Here is a 17,159-nt window from a genome sequence, read left to right as displayed (position 1 = left end):
TTACCAACTCCTCACCACACATTCTTGGCTTGAATATGATCAGCATGGCATTGAAAAGGATTGTTTTTTTCTTGAAGGTCCATAGTTCTAGCATTAGTAGGGTTAGGGTGCAGCTGCAATGTTTATTTTTTTTAAGCGGGTTGTGGTCTTTCCTTACTTAAAACAATGTAGACAATACTCTATAAGAAAGCATACAATAAAAGCAGCACAGAAATGACACAAGTTTTAAGTTAATGATGATACAATTGAGCAATTATAAAAACTCGTAAATTATGATGACCAGAGTAAACAAAACTGATTTTCCTTTCTTATTCTCCCAGTGCTTTCCAATAGAGATAGAAAGCATTTCTTCTGGTTTCTATTGAGTCTCAGTATAAATTTACTAGCATTCTATCATGAATTGCTGTTCTCTTATTGGCAGTGCGACTCACTATTTAACAATTAGACCCGTAGCCCGCAATGGCTATGAGGCAAAGCCGAATGGTCTATTGACCCGTGGCCCTTGAGGGAGAAGAGTCTAATTGTTGTACTATCACCCAACTAATTGGACAGAGAAGGCAAAAATAAAGTTAGCAAATGCAAGTTGAAGAACTATTTATTTGGGAATAAAACGAAAGAAAGGGTCAAGCTCAATTGCGCCAATTTCGCTACTCGAGGACTATTACTAATAGTCCTTTAGTAGGGTAGCCAATTAAAATGCAGGATTTGTATTAGTCCACTAGTTGGGTGAAAGTAGCCTATTGGCAAAATGGTGCACGTTTCTGTAAGAGGATTTAGATAAGTTTGAATGACTTATATTTTTACCAAAACGATAAGATTATTCACTCTCAATTTCAATGCCCAATTACAGTTCAATTCTAACTACAGTTATGATCTTACACAAAACAGCAGGTGTTTGGTACGGTTAATGAACTGGAACAGTAACCTCTAACTTAGAAATGCAAAACGAACTAAAACTAATCTATCTACGTTGGATTTCTATTCTAATCTTTCCGATAGCGAAAGCAAATATGTAAAACATACTAAATTATCTGATTTTCTCTCCTCACACCTGACAGTTGACTTAGGCTGTATTCTCTTCAACTATTTAAGAAATAGAAAATATGTTCGTGTTTCTATCAAGTTATAGAAACTCGAATGGAAGTTTGGGAAATTGAGAAATGCTGTGGGAACACGAACCGAAAGGAGAGTGTTTCCACAGCTTTTTCAAGTTCTCTTTGCTTGTGCCATCATTACATCATCAGCTCGTGTTAGTTCTGTGTCTTTATTTTTTAAAACAACAGCGTCGCCATCTGTATTTTCTTTGGGCTTTTTTCTAAATATATTTAGATTATGAGTTTAAGGTAGTTAATGAGGCCACAGGCCAAATCAACTATTGCTTCATAGAAATCAAAAGTGAACAATCCCATTGTTTTATTTCCTGAATTCTACCTTAATTTGGTTCATCAAACCATTTTCTAGTTTTCACAACAAAGTAAGGGCTATTAGACTTGCTTTAGCAAAATTGTGAAGGTCCTTAAAAGACATGACTGACCATAGGTCATAGGTTTGAATCCTGTTCAAGCGTGATTTTTTTTTGTAGGCTTTAATTTCACAAATCAAAACTGCTTAAGTTGTGTAGTTTACATAACTGTCAGTGATAATCAATCATGTCTTTACATCTCTCTCCACAGTTAAAAAGAAATACAATGAAACCTGTATCAAGCAGACCCCATATTAAGCCGCCACCCTCTATTAAGGACATTTGCACTAATTGTTTCTGTACATCCTTACTGCGCAGGCAAATTCAGACGTTACGTCATGCATCGATGCGCGTGCTAAGTAATAAAATGAAAAATGATAGGGCAGATGGCCATTGCTATAGCTTTGCTGGATTTAACGATCTTGGACGTTCGGTGACCCCTATATTTCTTTTGATGGACCATTTTCTCTACTGACTTTCTACGTTTAGTGAAAAAATGAAGAAAATCTATCGATTAAAAGTTTGAATTTTTTGCAAAATGCACCATCAAATTCCATTATTTTAGCTATTGGTTTATCTGTGCAGCGGTTTCAAATGCCTCTTGAAGGGTTAAGTTTTGTGAAAATGCTGGTAACATTTGCTATCTCTGGAAAACTTTAGCGTGAACGTTCCTAAGTGTACAGCAGCTTGAATCCCTAAATTTTCTTCCCACACTTACTATAAAATAAAATCTGCATTCAGCAGACACCTTTGTTAAGCGGACGTGGACACTAATATTAAGCCATTTTGTTGCACAAACCTGCAACAAGCAGACACTTCAAGGGCGTTTTACTTCTAAAAGCTTAGCGATTTTGTTTTAAAGCTAAGTAGACAAGTTATTCCAGATTAATGCATTGACTGACTGGACATTGTGCTATAAGCAGTGTTTGATTTCACACTGTGTTATAACCTGTCTAGAGCAGACACCCTGTATTCAGCGGACACTAGTGAATGTCCCAAGGGTGTCCGCTTGATACAGTTTTCACTGTATGATCTTTCATATAATTTATTCACTTGCATTGTGAAGGCTTGAAGGCTTGCAGACATGGGTGCTTATAATTTTTTTTTCTGTTGACAACTTCAACTTTTTAAAGTCAATTAACAGCGAATGCCATTCTTTCAGTCTTCTCGGGAATTTATATAACCAGTTATGTTTCCAAAGCTTTCTTGAAAACTGCAGATAAAAAGAGAAAATGTCAGAAAACATCATCATTTCAAGGCACACAAGGTTATTGGCTATTTGTAGTATTCTACTAGGATGATTAGTAATGCAAGTAATGTTATTTGATTGGCTGAGCTACTCATACATTATCAGCCATTAGTATGCAGTGGCTGGAGTTTGTCCACATAATTACGATGTTGAAAGGTTTCTTTGATGTTGTGAGGGAGATATCTGATTTAGAAATATTATTGAATAATTCAATTCCCAAGGATACAAAAGAAAGGAAATTGACCATAACACTTCTTATAAAACACAAAATTTAGTCGCAGGCGACTGCATGTTTTTAATGAAAATTCAGTCCACGTGATTTTGCTAAACTGTGAAGTTTAATACTACGTTGAAAAATGATTGGAAACCGCTATTTGAAGGAAATTTAGTCAGAATTCTAATAAAACAATTAGATAACTTGCTTTCAATTTCATTGAGGTGATAATCAAACTCAATAGAAACATGGAAAATTTTGGTTATTTCTTAAATGTAGTCAAAGTGAGTTTTTGATGCTTCTCAATCTCTGTAGCCTGTTGCCTTGTCAACGCGTTGCTCTGTATATTGTATGGAGTAGTACTGCTAACGACCAGTTTTTGTTTTTTTCCAGGGTGATTATCACATTGTGTGCAGTGCTGTTTCATCATGTGCTAGTTGGGCAGCCTTTTCAGATGTTTATCATATTAGTTTATTTAAGCTGAATTTGGTAAGTTTTGGATGTTGTTAATGGAATATGCCTTATTGCTAATTGTTCAAAATCTCAAAATAGTATGACAGATGAACCCTTGTTTCTGAAACTATCAAGGGAAATGAAAGGGGTCGACATGACTGATAGTAAATGACTCACAAAACATTATAGGGTTCACCAATGATTTGATTTGGACATAACCTAAGCAAGACAGTTAGTGAATTAACTCAGTTAGGATCATTCATACATTCATTATATCTTAATAGGCCTGAAATGGATTCTTTTGTTCATGAACTATTAATTATTGCTAGTGTTGTTTAATCAGTTTTATTTTAAAATCATTGCAAAAAAAAATGTTCACCGAAGTTTTCTATGCCTAAACCCTTGAACAATACAAGAGGTGTTGTAGAAAAAATCTGAACTAGAAATGTATAATGTGCACAAGATATTTAACATGACATATAATTCAGTATTTAAAAGCATTTGACCATTATCCAACCGAACCTTTAATAGTGTATGATGTACAAATTGGAACATGTTCTCTTACCTCTTTTATCTAGGAATTTCTAAATACCTTAGCATACAGTTATCATCCTGTTAACCAGCTTTATAATGTCATGCTAACATGGCATTTTGTACCTTGCTAGAGAAAATTCAGCCAATCAGAATACTAGAAAGCTGTTGTATAAGCGGGGTTAAGTGCTTTTTAAACGTAATAAGTCCACTGGACATGTTGTATTTGAGATGCTGCTTGGTTCTGCAGTCCTTGTTCACTGTCAATTGTAGTATTTCTTTATCATTAACTGGCAATTTTTCTAACGATCAAATACTTCCGAACACTTTAAGTAAGTTTTTTGATAGGGCAGTGAACTACAGAAAAGTGTTACCAGAAGTGTGAAATGCTGTTTATTTCTCGTTATTTTTCTAGAAGAAAGAAGGCAATTCTCAAGGAACAGTAACAAGAGTAAGTGTCTGCTGGTATTGTGATTGTTTTCAACAACTAGAATTTCAAGGGGTTGGAAGTTCCATGAAAGAGAACATTTGCTAATATAGCACGCGTACTGGTCCTATCTAATTCCTATCGAGCCATCGTGGTTGAAATCTCTATATACACACCGCCGTGCGTATATATAACATGACGTGTGCAGTTTCATTTTAGCTGCAAAATTTCCGTCGAGTTTAGCTGCCAGCCGTTCCTTTTATTAAAGTTTCAAAAGTGTGAACATCATTCTGAACAATCCAAACGCTACTTCAAGCATTTGACTTTTGCCAATCTAAGATGTTTACTAAAACTTGAGTATTTTGACTTTGTTTTTCTACATTTTAATTGTAATTCAGTTGAAGAAGCGAATTTTTCATTGACAATTTTCAAATGAAGCGTTTTCGTTCAACTGTTGCTTAAATGGTTGTGACGTGTTTTTTCAGCAGGCAATAGGATCCTTTGTTTTCCTTCACCGTGCATCGTGAGAACATTGTTGTCAATCACAAATAAAACATGTTTTAGCGTCCAAGTTGTTGTCGATATATTATAAAAGAACAGACCAATTTCGTATTCTCGGCATTGGACTGGAACGAGCTTGTAATGGAGGCTTATGCGGGGAATATCGTTAAAAAGATATTAATGTCATTTGAATTTAAAAACAAGAAGAAGAAGCAGCAGCAGCAGCAGAAGAAGAAGAAGAAGAAGAAGAGTAGAAGAATGACTTTATTATCGTGTCAATTACATCTAGCATTGGAGAATACCCACTGCTAATAGAGGACACCTAACTAGAACTATCTAAAAATAATATACAGAAAAGTCCTATACGAGAAATTGAAATTATAAGTTACAAAGATGGCAGCCAGTACATCCATCTAGGATGTTGCCTAGATCTAGCCTCCGTACGTGGGTTTTGAACTGCTTGAGATTTACATTTGAAAAGACTCCCCGTGTTAGCCTCAGTTTCAAGCTGCGCCTCGAGCAACTCTTCAAAACTTCTTCTCGATATACGTACGCTAAGTATGAACAATCTCTTTAGTTGATTATGTTCATTACAACATTTTAATAACTTTTATTTTATTGATGTAGGTTTTGCCTTTGCCTGTTGATTTATTACCAGCTCGTCGACTAGTTTTTTCTCCTGACAGTTCAAAGCTAGTTTGTGCAACAAGTGAGGACTCAATTCAGGTGAGTGTTGATCAGTTTGCTAACGAGCTGCAGTGAGGGTGAATTGAACAACACTAAAATGTATTGTATCTGTTTGGTACCTTCTAATTGGCTTGAGAAAGATGTTAATAAAATACGGGGACCCACATTTTTTTAATTTCAAAATTTAAGTTCTCTTAATATGAGCAACAAACAGGCCAAATTTGCATGAAATTCTTTGTTGCATTCTATTTCAAGTACGTCTACCCTGGATTACTTCATGACTGTGTAAATGTAATTTTGATTGTTCCTACTTGTGAACTTACTCCCCACCCCACTCCCCACCTTTTTCCTTATGCCCCCATAATGATAGAACACACTCAAAAATATTGTGCCCCTGCTCTGGAATCATGATTAGAATATAAAATAGTTTCCTCTACTCGGAGCGTATTCGTGAATTTTGGTTTTCGTGTATTGGAAACCAGAGTGAGGGGGGTGAACAGGGGTATGCAAATCCGCCGATCCGTGCCTTTTTTTGCCAAATCCGTCGATCCGCAAATATTTTTGTTCAAATCCAAAACCACAACCACATCCGGAAACCGAAGTGTAAACGTTCAAAGGTAAACTGCTAAATTTGAATGCCACCGTTGATTTCGCACAAATAGTAAAGAATAAATAATTGGGATGAATTTAACATACCGACCAAGGCTGAAGAAAGATCTACGATCCAAATTTCGTTTAGAACCCAAGATCCGAACATTAAGACAGGCACAATCCGGAATCCGCGCCAAAATTCACAGCTGATCCACGATCCACTGTGTTTTCAAAATCCACGAATCCGCTCGATATACCGCAAAAATCCGCAATCCGTGCGCTTTTTTAGGCCAAATCCGTCGATCCGAAAACCTATTCACCCCCCTCCAGAGTAAAGGAACATATTTCGAGGAATTCATCAGCTGTTTATGAACAATGCCAGCTCACGGAACATTCCGTGGATTCCCTTGGATTCCAGCAGAACAAAAGATCTTGCCACGGGAAGCAACACGTTCGAAGTCCACATAAGGGAGACAACTGAATAGAGACCATGGCTTCGAATTAGGTAACATCTATGACACTAATTTAGATCCCTTGAGACCCTTATAAACATGATATAACCCTAATTCTTAACATTTACATTTTTATTGTGGCTGATGAAGTTCAGTTGAGCCGAACGAAACATTCCACCTTTTAAAAAGACTTTTATTGCGCTCTGAGTACAAGAAACTATTTTATGTTTTAATGATAGAACACTTACACAGTGTAACAGAAAGCCGGTAAAAATATGTAAATTGCAAGTCTGTGCCAATTAAAGTTATTTTTTACAGCACCAGAAACCATAAGATAATGTAGTTAAAGAGACAGCTTATTATTCACCGACAGTGAATAATTGTTCACTGTACCTTCTGTTAATGGTACCCCCGTGGGGAACCAATCTCTCCAGTTACTTACCTATGTTTGATCTTTGTAAGTGACAACATTCCTTAATGAAGGGATTCCCAATGCAGCTGGTCTTTCTATGAATTTCACTGTGCTGAGAGAGTAATAAGCACATGTGAAGTGGTTTGGTCTACTTATGACTGATAAACAATAATTAATGTTACAAGTTCCACAGTTGTTATGGATTCTTATTGTCAATGACAAGATGCAAGTGACATCTTGTTCACAAGTCACATCAGTTAAAAGATCGATGTCTTATTGTCTTGTCTTACAGCTCAATGTTGAGTTCATTGTGTTTTTAAGTATGTCTTCTGTAGACAATGCCCCGGGTAAAGCTGATTACAATTGTAACTTTTCGATCAACAAGTAACATCTTAACTTAATGCAGTTAGATTGCTTGTCTCATTTAAAATTCAATGATTATGTCTTTAATAAAAAAGATTTTGGATCTTGGTGATGTGCCACACTTGAGTAACACATTAAACATTGCACAGCATAACAAAGGTAAGTGGAACATTGCTTATAATCTACTATTGTGTCATGTGCTCTGGCTAGTTTACAAAATTAATAATACTCTGTCTTGAAAAAATTACTCAATTCTGATTGGTTCAAATGTAACACCAGTGCAAATTACAACCAAGATATGCAAAGTTAGTACAGACACTCTAAGACTAGCAATGGTCATCCGAGGTATTTCAAAAGTGATCGAAGTTCATCTGAAGCTTTCCGAAGGTCGCCGAAGATAATTAGACATTTTTAAGCTCTTCCGAAGACCTCCCGAACCCTTCCAGAAATTAGCGGTTATCACCCGAACATTTTCAAGCACCTCTGACAATCGCCTGGATTTCTGAAGAGTTCTAAAGATCATCCGAAGGTTACCGAAAATCACCCTAAGATTGGCGAAGATTTTCGAGCATTGTTGGAAGTTTTGCACAAATTTTCGGAAATTTTCCAAGATACTTGGAATACCAAGGACAGCCAGCGTAAGGAAACAAATGTGTAGATAAAGCCCTTAGGGTTACTGTATACCTGAAGAAACTATACCAAGAATGTTGAAATAAAATGAATTGTCAAATTTTTCATGACGTCCCATGACCTCTGAATGTGAGTGTCTGAATTACCCTTTGAAAGCTACAAGTGTAAGGGAATTTGTTCGTTCGCCTTCTTACGTGGACACCCGGGTGTGGACAGTGGCTAGTTTAACATATAAACAACAAAAACATGTCTGCGAATTGTTTATTCGAGATATTTTTTCTCCGAGAGTGATTTTTGCATCATCCCTCCATATTTGTGTAATTCTAGCTCGAAAATGTTCTGTAACTCTTCACTGCAAGTTACACTTTTTAGTGCTTTTGATCATAGGCGTACCACTAGTTGCGGTAATTATGTAATTTTTCGGGCAGAACGCTCATGATCCGGGCAACGATGCTTGAGAGAAAACATTAGCAAATAATGCTATTGGCGTAATTTTCAAAACTCGTAGATATATGAAGTTGCTAGTTAGTTACTTTTTCTAAATCTCTGTGTGATTAGACGCCCGATTAGGAGTCTTTAGACTGTCAAGTGGTTCTTCAGAGCGTTAGCACTTTATTCAAGTGGTATCGTGTAAAGAGTAAAATTTATATTTGCTGCTGATCTGAAGTATCGTTGGCGCACCGAAGACCCCACTGCTCCGGAAAAAGAACGAACCCTCTGTTTTGTTTTTTAGGTTTCAAGGCTTGTAAGCTACTTTGTACGACTTTGGCCTTGCTAAAAAGGAGTTAGACTGAAATGATATGAGGGACCTTGAGTTTTCTGTTAGCTATAAAAGAATCAAAGCGAACGAAGACCTAGACTTTTGTTTTTGTGGTGACTCTGAAAGGGCCCGGGGTTTGTAATGTCTTAACAAAGGAGTGTTATAATTTTTCTGATATTGTATAGGTGTTCCTCGTTTACGTCCATGTTGTTCGAATTCACCATCGTATTTACGCTGCATCTGAATTCAAAGAAGGGTAGGCTTGTAGTGTACGCCGCAAGTCTCCTATGGCCAAAACAAGACTAAGGCGTCTTGTACTGCCTCATGTTGTTCTTTGAACGTCTCGAGTATATCGAGAAGTTTGTCTCGAATAGATCAGAGTCCAGGTTCTGTAACACGTCTAAATGGCCCATCTTGAAACACAAATATCTGTTGCTGATCTACCGATCGCTGAACGCGCGCCATGAAAGGAAGAACTTTTTCTTTTAATAACTTTTAGATTTTACTAGATTGAGACTGTTGATGTAAGTCATTGAGTAGGCAAGCTTTCAATACAACTATTTTTGGGACTATAGCAGTTTCGTTAGATATGAGAACTGTAAAAGTTTTTGTTTTTCATGCAATCTGAGTGGGTTTGCATCCCAATTTCAACACTCACACATTAGGGCATTGCGTAATTTTTTGGGGCAAGAAGGTCACCGCCGCCGCCGCCGCCGCCGCCCCCCCCCCCCCCGCCCCCCCTCTCTCTCTCTCTCTCCATGCCTGAAGGTGTCCGTACGCCTATGCTTTGGATCAGGAAATTGAGGAACAAATTAAATCAGCGAAAAACAAAATTTGGAATAAAAAAGCAAAGTATTTTTTCCAGAGGCTAACAAAACTGCACGACCCTGTAGTGCTTATTTACTCCAAATAGCACAAGAATAATCATGTGATTACCTATACTTACTTATCCGCATGAGAGATAATCAGTAGCATTGAGTTAGCCATATCCAAACATGGAAAAAGTATTTCATAATTTAGGAATCCACATTAAATGACAAATTACTTGTTGTGGAAGTGGTAGGCTTGTAAGTTGCTTTTTACCATGGCAACCATATTACTATTTGGAAGAGTTTTAAGCTTTGGAGCCCTTTGAGTTCCACGTCCAAGACAGTTCATCCTAATACAACATAACATGTGTTCCTTATAGTTTGATATTGTTCAGTGTTCAATTGTACAGTGTACAGATTCAAACAAAAAGAGAAGAACTTACTTACTTTTTTTGACTTGACTTTCCAGATCCTTCCGCATACATGCGATAACTTAAAACAAGGACACAGTGTTAATATCTTGATGTCAAAATATGAATATAGCAACATTATTAATTTTGCAAAAATGTTCAGTAGCATTGATTATTCCTTCAGATTCAAGTGCAATTCATGAGCTTGCTGTAAGCAGTGACCTCCACTGGTTAGCATGTGTGGATTGTAACAATACTTTGAACATATTCAGCTTGACCAAACTGAAGGTACTGTCATTCTTTCTTTTTAATTCTTTCTTCCTTGGTACACTTGCTGTCATCTTTGCTAAATTCTGTTTTATTTAACAGTTACAGAGCACCTTACCTCAGTTGGAATCTCCTGTAACCGCAATAGCTTTTCAGCCCAAAACAAACTATCTGGCTGCGATCTGCTGCAATAATCAGGTTAGTTTATTTTGATGCAGATTTTTTTTCCACCAGCACCAGTGAAACATGCCAAAAGTTGAAACTCAAGAGATGTTTATTTCAGAAACACAGACTTTATGTTTTTGTTGATCGGTAAATTTTTTAATAATCAAAATTATCTACAATGATGTGATTGCTATCGTGACTCCAGTGCCGACACATTGGGTTTTTTTCACTGCACGGCTTGCGGCATTGCTGACGTAAAAAGTGATTGGCATTGTTTGGAATCAGATCAAAAGATAACAAACTCTGTTAAATTGCGGAAGCTTTCTTATTAAGGTGGCTCAAAATAGTTTCCAGCACTTTCCAAGAACTAGATTTTGATGAGTCATCTTAGCTTTAAGGACGTTCGCGCACATTGTTACTGCGCAAGTAATTCAGGTCGCAACGACGAAACATCTGTACAAATAAATGAATGATTAGTTTTCTTGCAACTGATAAAGGCGATATACGATCCAGCTTCGAAAGTCAAAAGGCGACCTTGCAGTTATTAAATCGTCAAATACAAAAATGTCTTCGTCTTCCACATTTAAGGCAAAGGACATTGGACTGTGAGTTGAGAAAAGAAATCCTGACACTTTCAAAACAACGGTATTTCGCAAAACTGGTTTTCTCTGAATGAGTGACAAAAATCGGGAAAACACGACGCATGAAATCACAGGCGGACCACCCTATGTGTTCGTGGCTAATAATTGTTTATATGAAACGATCAGAATCTATCAGGGTTATGAATAAAGCTCTGAAAATTGCATATCTAAATTACATCTTGGTCTGAATATCCTAATAAAGTTAAATGAAAAGTTTATCGACTTGTGTGGTGTTTTGTCGCCTTCCTGGGCCGTCTGAAGCGTTTTTTTTTTACGAAATTACTTTTGGTCGGCCCAGGAAAGCGAAAAAACACCACACGAGTCGATTAACTTTTCATTTAACTTTATTAGGATATTCAGACCAAGATGTAATTTAGATATGCAATTTTCAGAGCTTTATTCAGAACCCTCATAGATTCTGTTCGTTTCATATAAACAGTTGTTAACCACGAACACATAGAGTGGTCCCCCTGTGATGAAATAAGTCAAAGAGAAAACGTTCATTGACCAGAAAATAATATCTGAATCACATATCTGAATAAATTCACATAAATCACATGTCATATATCATACCACATATTCATATAAATCACATATTACATAACTCAATAAATTTAACAACATTGTTGATTAGGCAAATCAAGCACGGACCAAAGGACGGTTATTTTACAAAGACTAATCGATGTTGTCGATAGGTGTACATGTTCAAGCCATCAAGTGGAAAGTTAACAAATTGGTCAAGACAAGCTGCAGAACACGGTCTACCAAAACAGTGGACTGAACGTCGTTCTAAAGTCATCAACATCCAGTTTAATCCGTCCTGCCATGAGCTTATGATGCTACAAGATCATTCCATGTTTACCATTCTGGATCTGAGAGAGGTAGCATTCACACTGTATCGTCATTTCGAATTTGTGAAGACGCTGGACGTTTCCATCCTCAGAAGGGAAAATAGAATCATGCAATTAACTCTAAATAATAACGCAATATGAACAGTATGTTTACCTGTGTTTTACAACACGCATATTAGCTTATATCTAATTCTTCAGGGCATGCTCACTAGTTTACTAGTTTGAGCACTCTGGCATGGCTTAGACGATACCACAAGTGTTGGATCGTTTGGGGTGACCATATGGCTTCTCCTCCAGTCTAGCGTCAGCACTGCACTGATGAGGCCCAGAAGGCCGAAACAGTACTGTCTGATTAGAAATTAGAAATTACCAGTTGTCAGTAATTTTACAAACCAAACCAATGTGCAAGGACAAGAATGCAATCACTGGCTTTAAGCCGAACGTTACATCATGACACTAACTTTTAGAGTTTACTCAGCGCTTCCAGGTCCTTACAACATCAACGTTAAATTATACTAACTTATTAAAACGACTGTCCTCTGCTCATCCTGTGTTGTCAGTTGAAGCTCTCTCAAACAGTTGCTAGCAGCCGCTTGTCATACTCACTTTGCTATCTATTTTGTAGCCTTTGCCAGACACGGAGGTAGTCCTTTATGAGTCAAGATTAGTACAACGACAGAAAAGAACTATGAATCAAGAAGATTTAGTTGAGTCTGATCAAGAAGAAACAGCATTTAGAGTTTGTAGGAGATATGGGGTGAGTAGTGCACACATGAATGGTGTCATTGTCTCACTGCCACGTTATCGATATTTTCTAAATAATACAACACAATTACCTCACTTAGACACGAGGAATTCAAAACTTTTTAGCTTTGGGATAATTGATAGCAGGTTTAATAGCAGAGACTACAGACTAAACCGAATAAATATATAAATATTTTTTCTGGATTCCCAGAGGTACACACGTACTGATTCGATAATTGATAGCTTGCAGATGTTTTAAGATCCTTGGCCAGTGTATTCCACGCACACAAGTATTTTTGCCAAAATTACTTCTTTCAATAGAGGATAATGTGTGAGGTTATAATATATCGATCTTTACAGCAGATAACGATGTTCATCACATTTCATGTTTTGTCTTACCATTTCAGCCACTGCTTTATGCCGGTTTCACAGAAGACAGCTCGTTAGTTGTGGTGGAGAGGCCTTGGCGAGCTATCCTGGATATGCTGCCTCCGCCACTTTATCGAAAGAAATATGGAATGTAACAAGAGTTGGATCAAGCACTGATCTGTAATGTGACTGAGCACCCTGAATTGTTGACAAGATGTTAGTTGAAAAAAAAACAGTGCCTTAATTTATAGCAAAAACTATGTTCGGGAGAACTGCAAACGGCAAACGCTAGTGATTTTTGAAAAGTGTTCCTCGTCGAAGGTGATCGTCCTTAGCGATCAAGGATTCACCCATGGTGCTTAAAGAGCATTCCTTCACACCAGTAAACTATGGACCTTCGAGGTAAAGACTTAAACTTCGATTTCCAAACAGTTGTGTTTCGTGAATGATATAATAAAAATGCCGTCTTGACCTTGTGGTCGCACAACGTGTTAACTTTGTTCTTTTTATTTCCAACCTGTTTCCTAAATCAAAATCAAAGAGAACTCAGGCTTTTGCCTTCCAGGTGGATTTCTAAACTTAATTGAAAAAAAACATTTGGAAAGTTAAATTATAGGCCGGATTAATTTTAAGACCAGGAGAGAGTCTCTTTACAACTGAACAGATTGACGTCAGTTTTTCATGCGTCTGTCCTGTTATTGATCATGAATTTCGTCATAACATTGTCCAAGTAGCTGTGGATCACCAGGCGATAGCCAAGTGGATCCGCAGACTACTTTGACAATGTTACGAAGAAATTCATTGTCAATAACAGGACAGACGCATGAAAACTGACGTTAATTTGTTTTTTACAATAAAAAATTGTCAAAATGTCCGCTCATCGCATAAATCATAAATTCAGGTGTCTGTCCGCGTATTGACAATGAAAATTAGCCAATGAGCGCGCGAGAATTTCTACATTCATCGTAATAAATGCTATTTCGTGTAGGTAATTGAAGTATTTGAAGTTTGGGTGTTGTTACGCCTTTTGCCGCATACATACCAGTCTCTGCATTTTATTTGATAGATATCATTCGTGGACACAACCTCGTTCCCAGAGTGTCTCTTCTCTCCTCCCCTCGCTTGTTCAAGGGGGGGGGGGGGGGGGCAAGAATAGTATTACACTCCCATTCACACTCAATTGAAATACGATATGGGAATAACTAATCAGCGGACTAAGCCAAGATGGGACAGTTTGGCTTAGGGGAGGTCGAGTCTAGAGGTACGACCCACGCAATGAGGGTGGGAGAGTGGGCCGTTCCCTGATACGCGCTCCGCTGGAAAACCGAGCGTAAATGGAGTAAACAAGTCGTGTCGGTATTTATTACAGAGCTCTTATGTTACTAATGCCAAGAGATAACTGCAATGTTGTTACGTATTTCAACTTTCCGTATCATTATGAGTGTTGTGAACAGAGACCGCAATGATTTCAGATCTAGTTGTATGGTATAAATGAGATTTTACTGTCACGCCAGTAAAATATAGTTAATGGAGCGTGACGTACGTTCTGAATGAGCCGTTCATGGCGGCATCACTTTCTATAGAGCTATTGAGCAGTTATATTCCAAAGGTCAGCAAACTGTAAGCCTTATTGTAGCTAAACCTAAAACATTGTACCTTTGTTACCTTCTGAACGTTATAACGTACCATAGCATTGGTGCAAAGCATTAGAGCACTATTCATGTTTAAGATGTTACACGTGTTAGGGTAAGCTGTTCGGTAGTACAGCCTTTTCTACTGGCTTACAAGCAGACGAACGTCTCCATATAAAAGTTCGGAAAACTGCTCAGAGTCCATTCTGAGTTCGTCTAAGCAACGTAGCTATTACTTATTGTAAATCTATCGTTTAATTTTCCCTCCCTCCCTCCCTTTGGAGACGAGGTTGGTCATGTATTCCTGCATAATAAACAAAGGGTCACTCCTGTGTGGTGCGGTTAAGTCTGCGCAGCGACTTCCCCCAAGCTTGTTGTTTTTTCATCGCCTTTGAACATCGCTTGCCAACCGATACTCTTGTCCGATCCAGCATGTGCTGTCTGTCATTCAGCTCGTAGTGCTGGGAGATAAGTGAGGTTGTTTTGTCACGCTATCGCCGGAAGTCGCATGGAACAATCAACAACAACAACAATCTTTATTGCATGGGCTAACCAAACGCAAGGTAGTGTTCCCCCATTAACGCCATCACGAGTTGTTTGTATTTGAGTAATAGCTCTGGTTCAATTGCAAGTCGCCACGGTTAACTTACTTTCGCTAGGAACAACGACATTAATAGTCCTTATAACTTAAGAGGTCATAACAAGGCCGTCGTTCCACGATTTTCCACTTATTTCATGAAAAATTCTGTTTGTTACAGAGGAGCTGTACTGTGGAACTGTGTTTCAGAATATTTTAATGATGCTTGTAATTTTAAACAATTTTATTCAAAGGCAAAATCTAGTCCGATATTTAGGGAAATCAGATTTGCGATAAAGTAAGTTAATTTCTTATATTTTATTCCTTTTATCAGTAGGTAATTAGATAATTAGATAATCAGATGTACGACCGCTCAAGTATGTAGTGCTTATACAATAATCGTGTTTCAAATAAAGAATTTTACTTTACTTTACTTTACTTTACTTTTACTTTGCTTTGCTTTGCTTTGCTTTACTTTTACTTTTACTTTTACTTTTACTTTTACCTTCCTTTTCCTTTTCCTTTTCCTTTTCCTTTTCCTTTTCCTTTTCCTTTTCCTTTTCCTTTTCCTTTTCCTTTACTCTACTCTACTCGACTCGACTCGACTCGACTCGACTCGACTCGACTCGACTCGACTCGACTCGACTCGACTCTACTCTACTCTACTCTGCTCTACTTTACTTTACTTTACTTTACACCTCTAGTTAGCGACGGCGACCACTTTTAGAGCTGGAAGTTTGAAATTTTCTCTTGTTTCTAACCTCCCCTAAGCGACCACTCGACAGATATCAGAGAGGAAATTGGATAATAACGTATAACATCGCATTCCTGCGTAGTACAAGAGATGGGCATTTCTCAATGGGAAGTACCGGATTTTTTCTCGAAACTGACTTTTAAAAATGCATATACACTGTCCTCCATCCGTTTTAAAGCAGACGACCATAAATGTCGTAAATAATAACAGAAAACTTGATTAAAACTGATCTCCTGATTCACTGTTCTCTCAAGAACAGTCAACTGTCAGGGTCCCAAAGGAGCTCGTTTGGAGCCCAGAGCCCCATCATTGAACTGCCTGGAGTCCAGATCTTATTTAGCTGCGGAGCCCGGAGCCTTAAATGGTTTGCAGTGGAGCCCGGATCCCAAAGTATTAAAACTCCATCAGTACGGACCCTAGCGAGGAGAAGGTGCAACAGATAAGAGAAATTCCGGGAGGGGACCCTCATGTGCAAATGACGGGGGTGCTCATCGTACCTTTTAGGAGTTAAAAAAGCAGTTTTGGTTCCTCTTGAGTGTAAAGCCTCTAAAGGTCCACAGCGGGAAGTTTTGCGGGTACAGTCAACTCCCTCTTAACGGACACCTCTATAAGACGGACACCTGGTGCTGGTCCCGGTCGTTTCTCAGTCATTTTACCATAACCAAACTCTCTGTAAGACGGACACCTCCATAAGACGGACAACGGACACTGAAATCGTCAACGGACACTTGTTAGGTGCTGAATGTGACCGCAAACTACGACTTAGGGAAGAAAAATTCTTAAATTACCAAGTAGGTGACTCTTCTTAACACCAGACCTTTAATTGACAGCTCTCTTCACTGTTTAACCCGTTAACTATTGATTGTAATATGACAAGAGATTCAATTTCATAACTATGTTCTTGCTCCAGTTTGCAGGTTTCGTTCAAGTAAATAACTTAAAACAAACTTTAAACAGATGCGTATTCACTGTGCACAGGTTCAGCATTATTATCTTAAAATTCCTGGGGTCATGAAACGTCGACTCTCTACAAGCCGGACACCTCTCTAAGACGGACAGCTGAGGCCGGTCCCTATGGTGTCCGTCTTAGAGAGAGTTGACTGTATTGAGCTGAAAACAATATTAGAGGAAATAATACGTTGTTTTAGAATTGGTACCTCTTAGGATGAAAAACAATTTCAATACACGCGCACAAAAGAGGATCTTGGT

The 17,159-nt window shown here is 37.9% G+C and overlaps 1 protein-coding gene across 1 annotated transcript in view; it reads left to right on the top strand.

Annotated features, from left to right (window-relative positions):
• Positions 1-13,475, top strand: part of LOC110048762 (U3 small nucleolar RNA-associated protein 4 homolog) — a 33,991-nt gene extending 20,516 nt beyond the window's left edge. Inside the window, exons 15-23 of the mRNA XM_089298510.1 lie at positions 3,319-3,414; positions 4,325-4,360; positions 5,465-5,563; positions 7,438-7,501; positions 10,136-10,239; positions 10,321-10,416; positions 11,720-11,905; positions 12,501-12,632; positions 13,027-13,475. Of these exons, the coding sequence (XP_089154636.1) occupies positions 3,319-3,414; positions 4,325-4,360; positions 5,465-5,563; positions 7,438-7,501; positions 10,136-10,239; positions 10,321-10,416; positions 11,720-11,905; positions 12,501-12,632; positions 13,027-13,143 (930 nt within the window). The 3' untranslated portion in view covers positions 13,144-13,475. The remainder of the gene's footprint in view (positions 1-3,318; positions 3,415-4,324; positions 4,361-5,464; positions 5,564-7,437; positions 7,502-10,135; positions 10,240-10,320; positions 10,417-11,719; positions 11,906-12,500; positions 12,633-13,026) is intronic.
• The last annotated feature ends 3,684 nt before the right edge of the window (positions 13,476-17,159 follow it).

Source organism: Orbicella faveolata, unplaced genomic scaffold, assembly GCF_042242905.1.
Source record: "Orbicella faveolata isolate gen_17 unplaced genomic scaffold, um_ofav_v1 contig_3, whole genome shotgun sequence".
Lineage (NCBI taxonomy): Eukaryota > Metazoa > Cnidaria > Anthozoa > Scleractinia > Merulinidae > Orbicella > Orbicella faveolata.
This window is presented reverse-complemented; position numbering and strand designations above follow the sequence as displayed.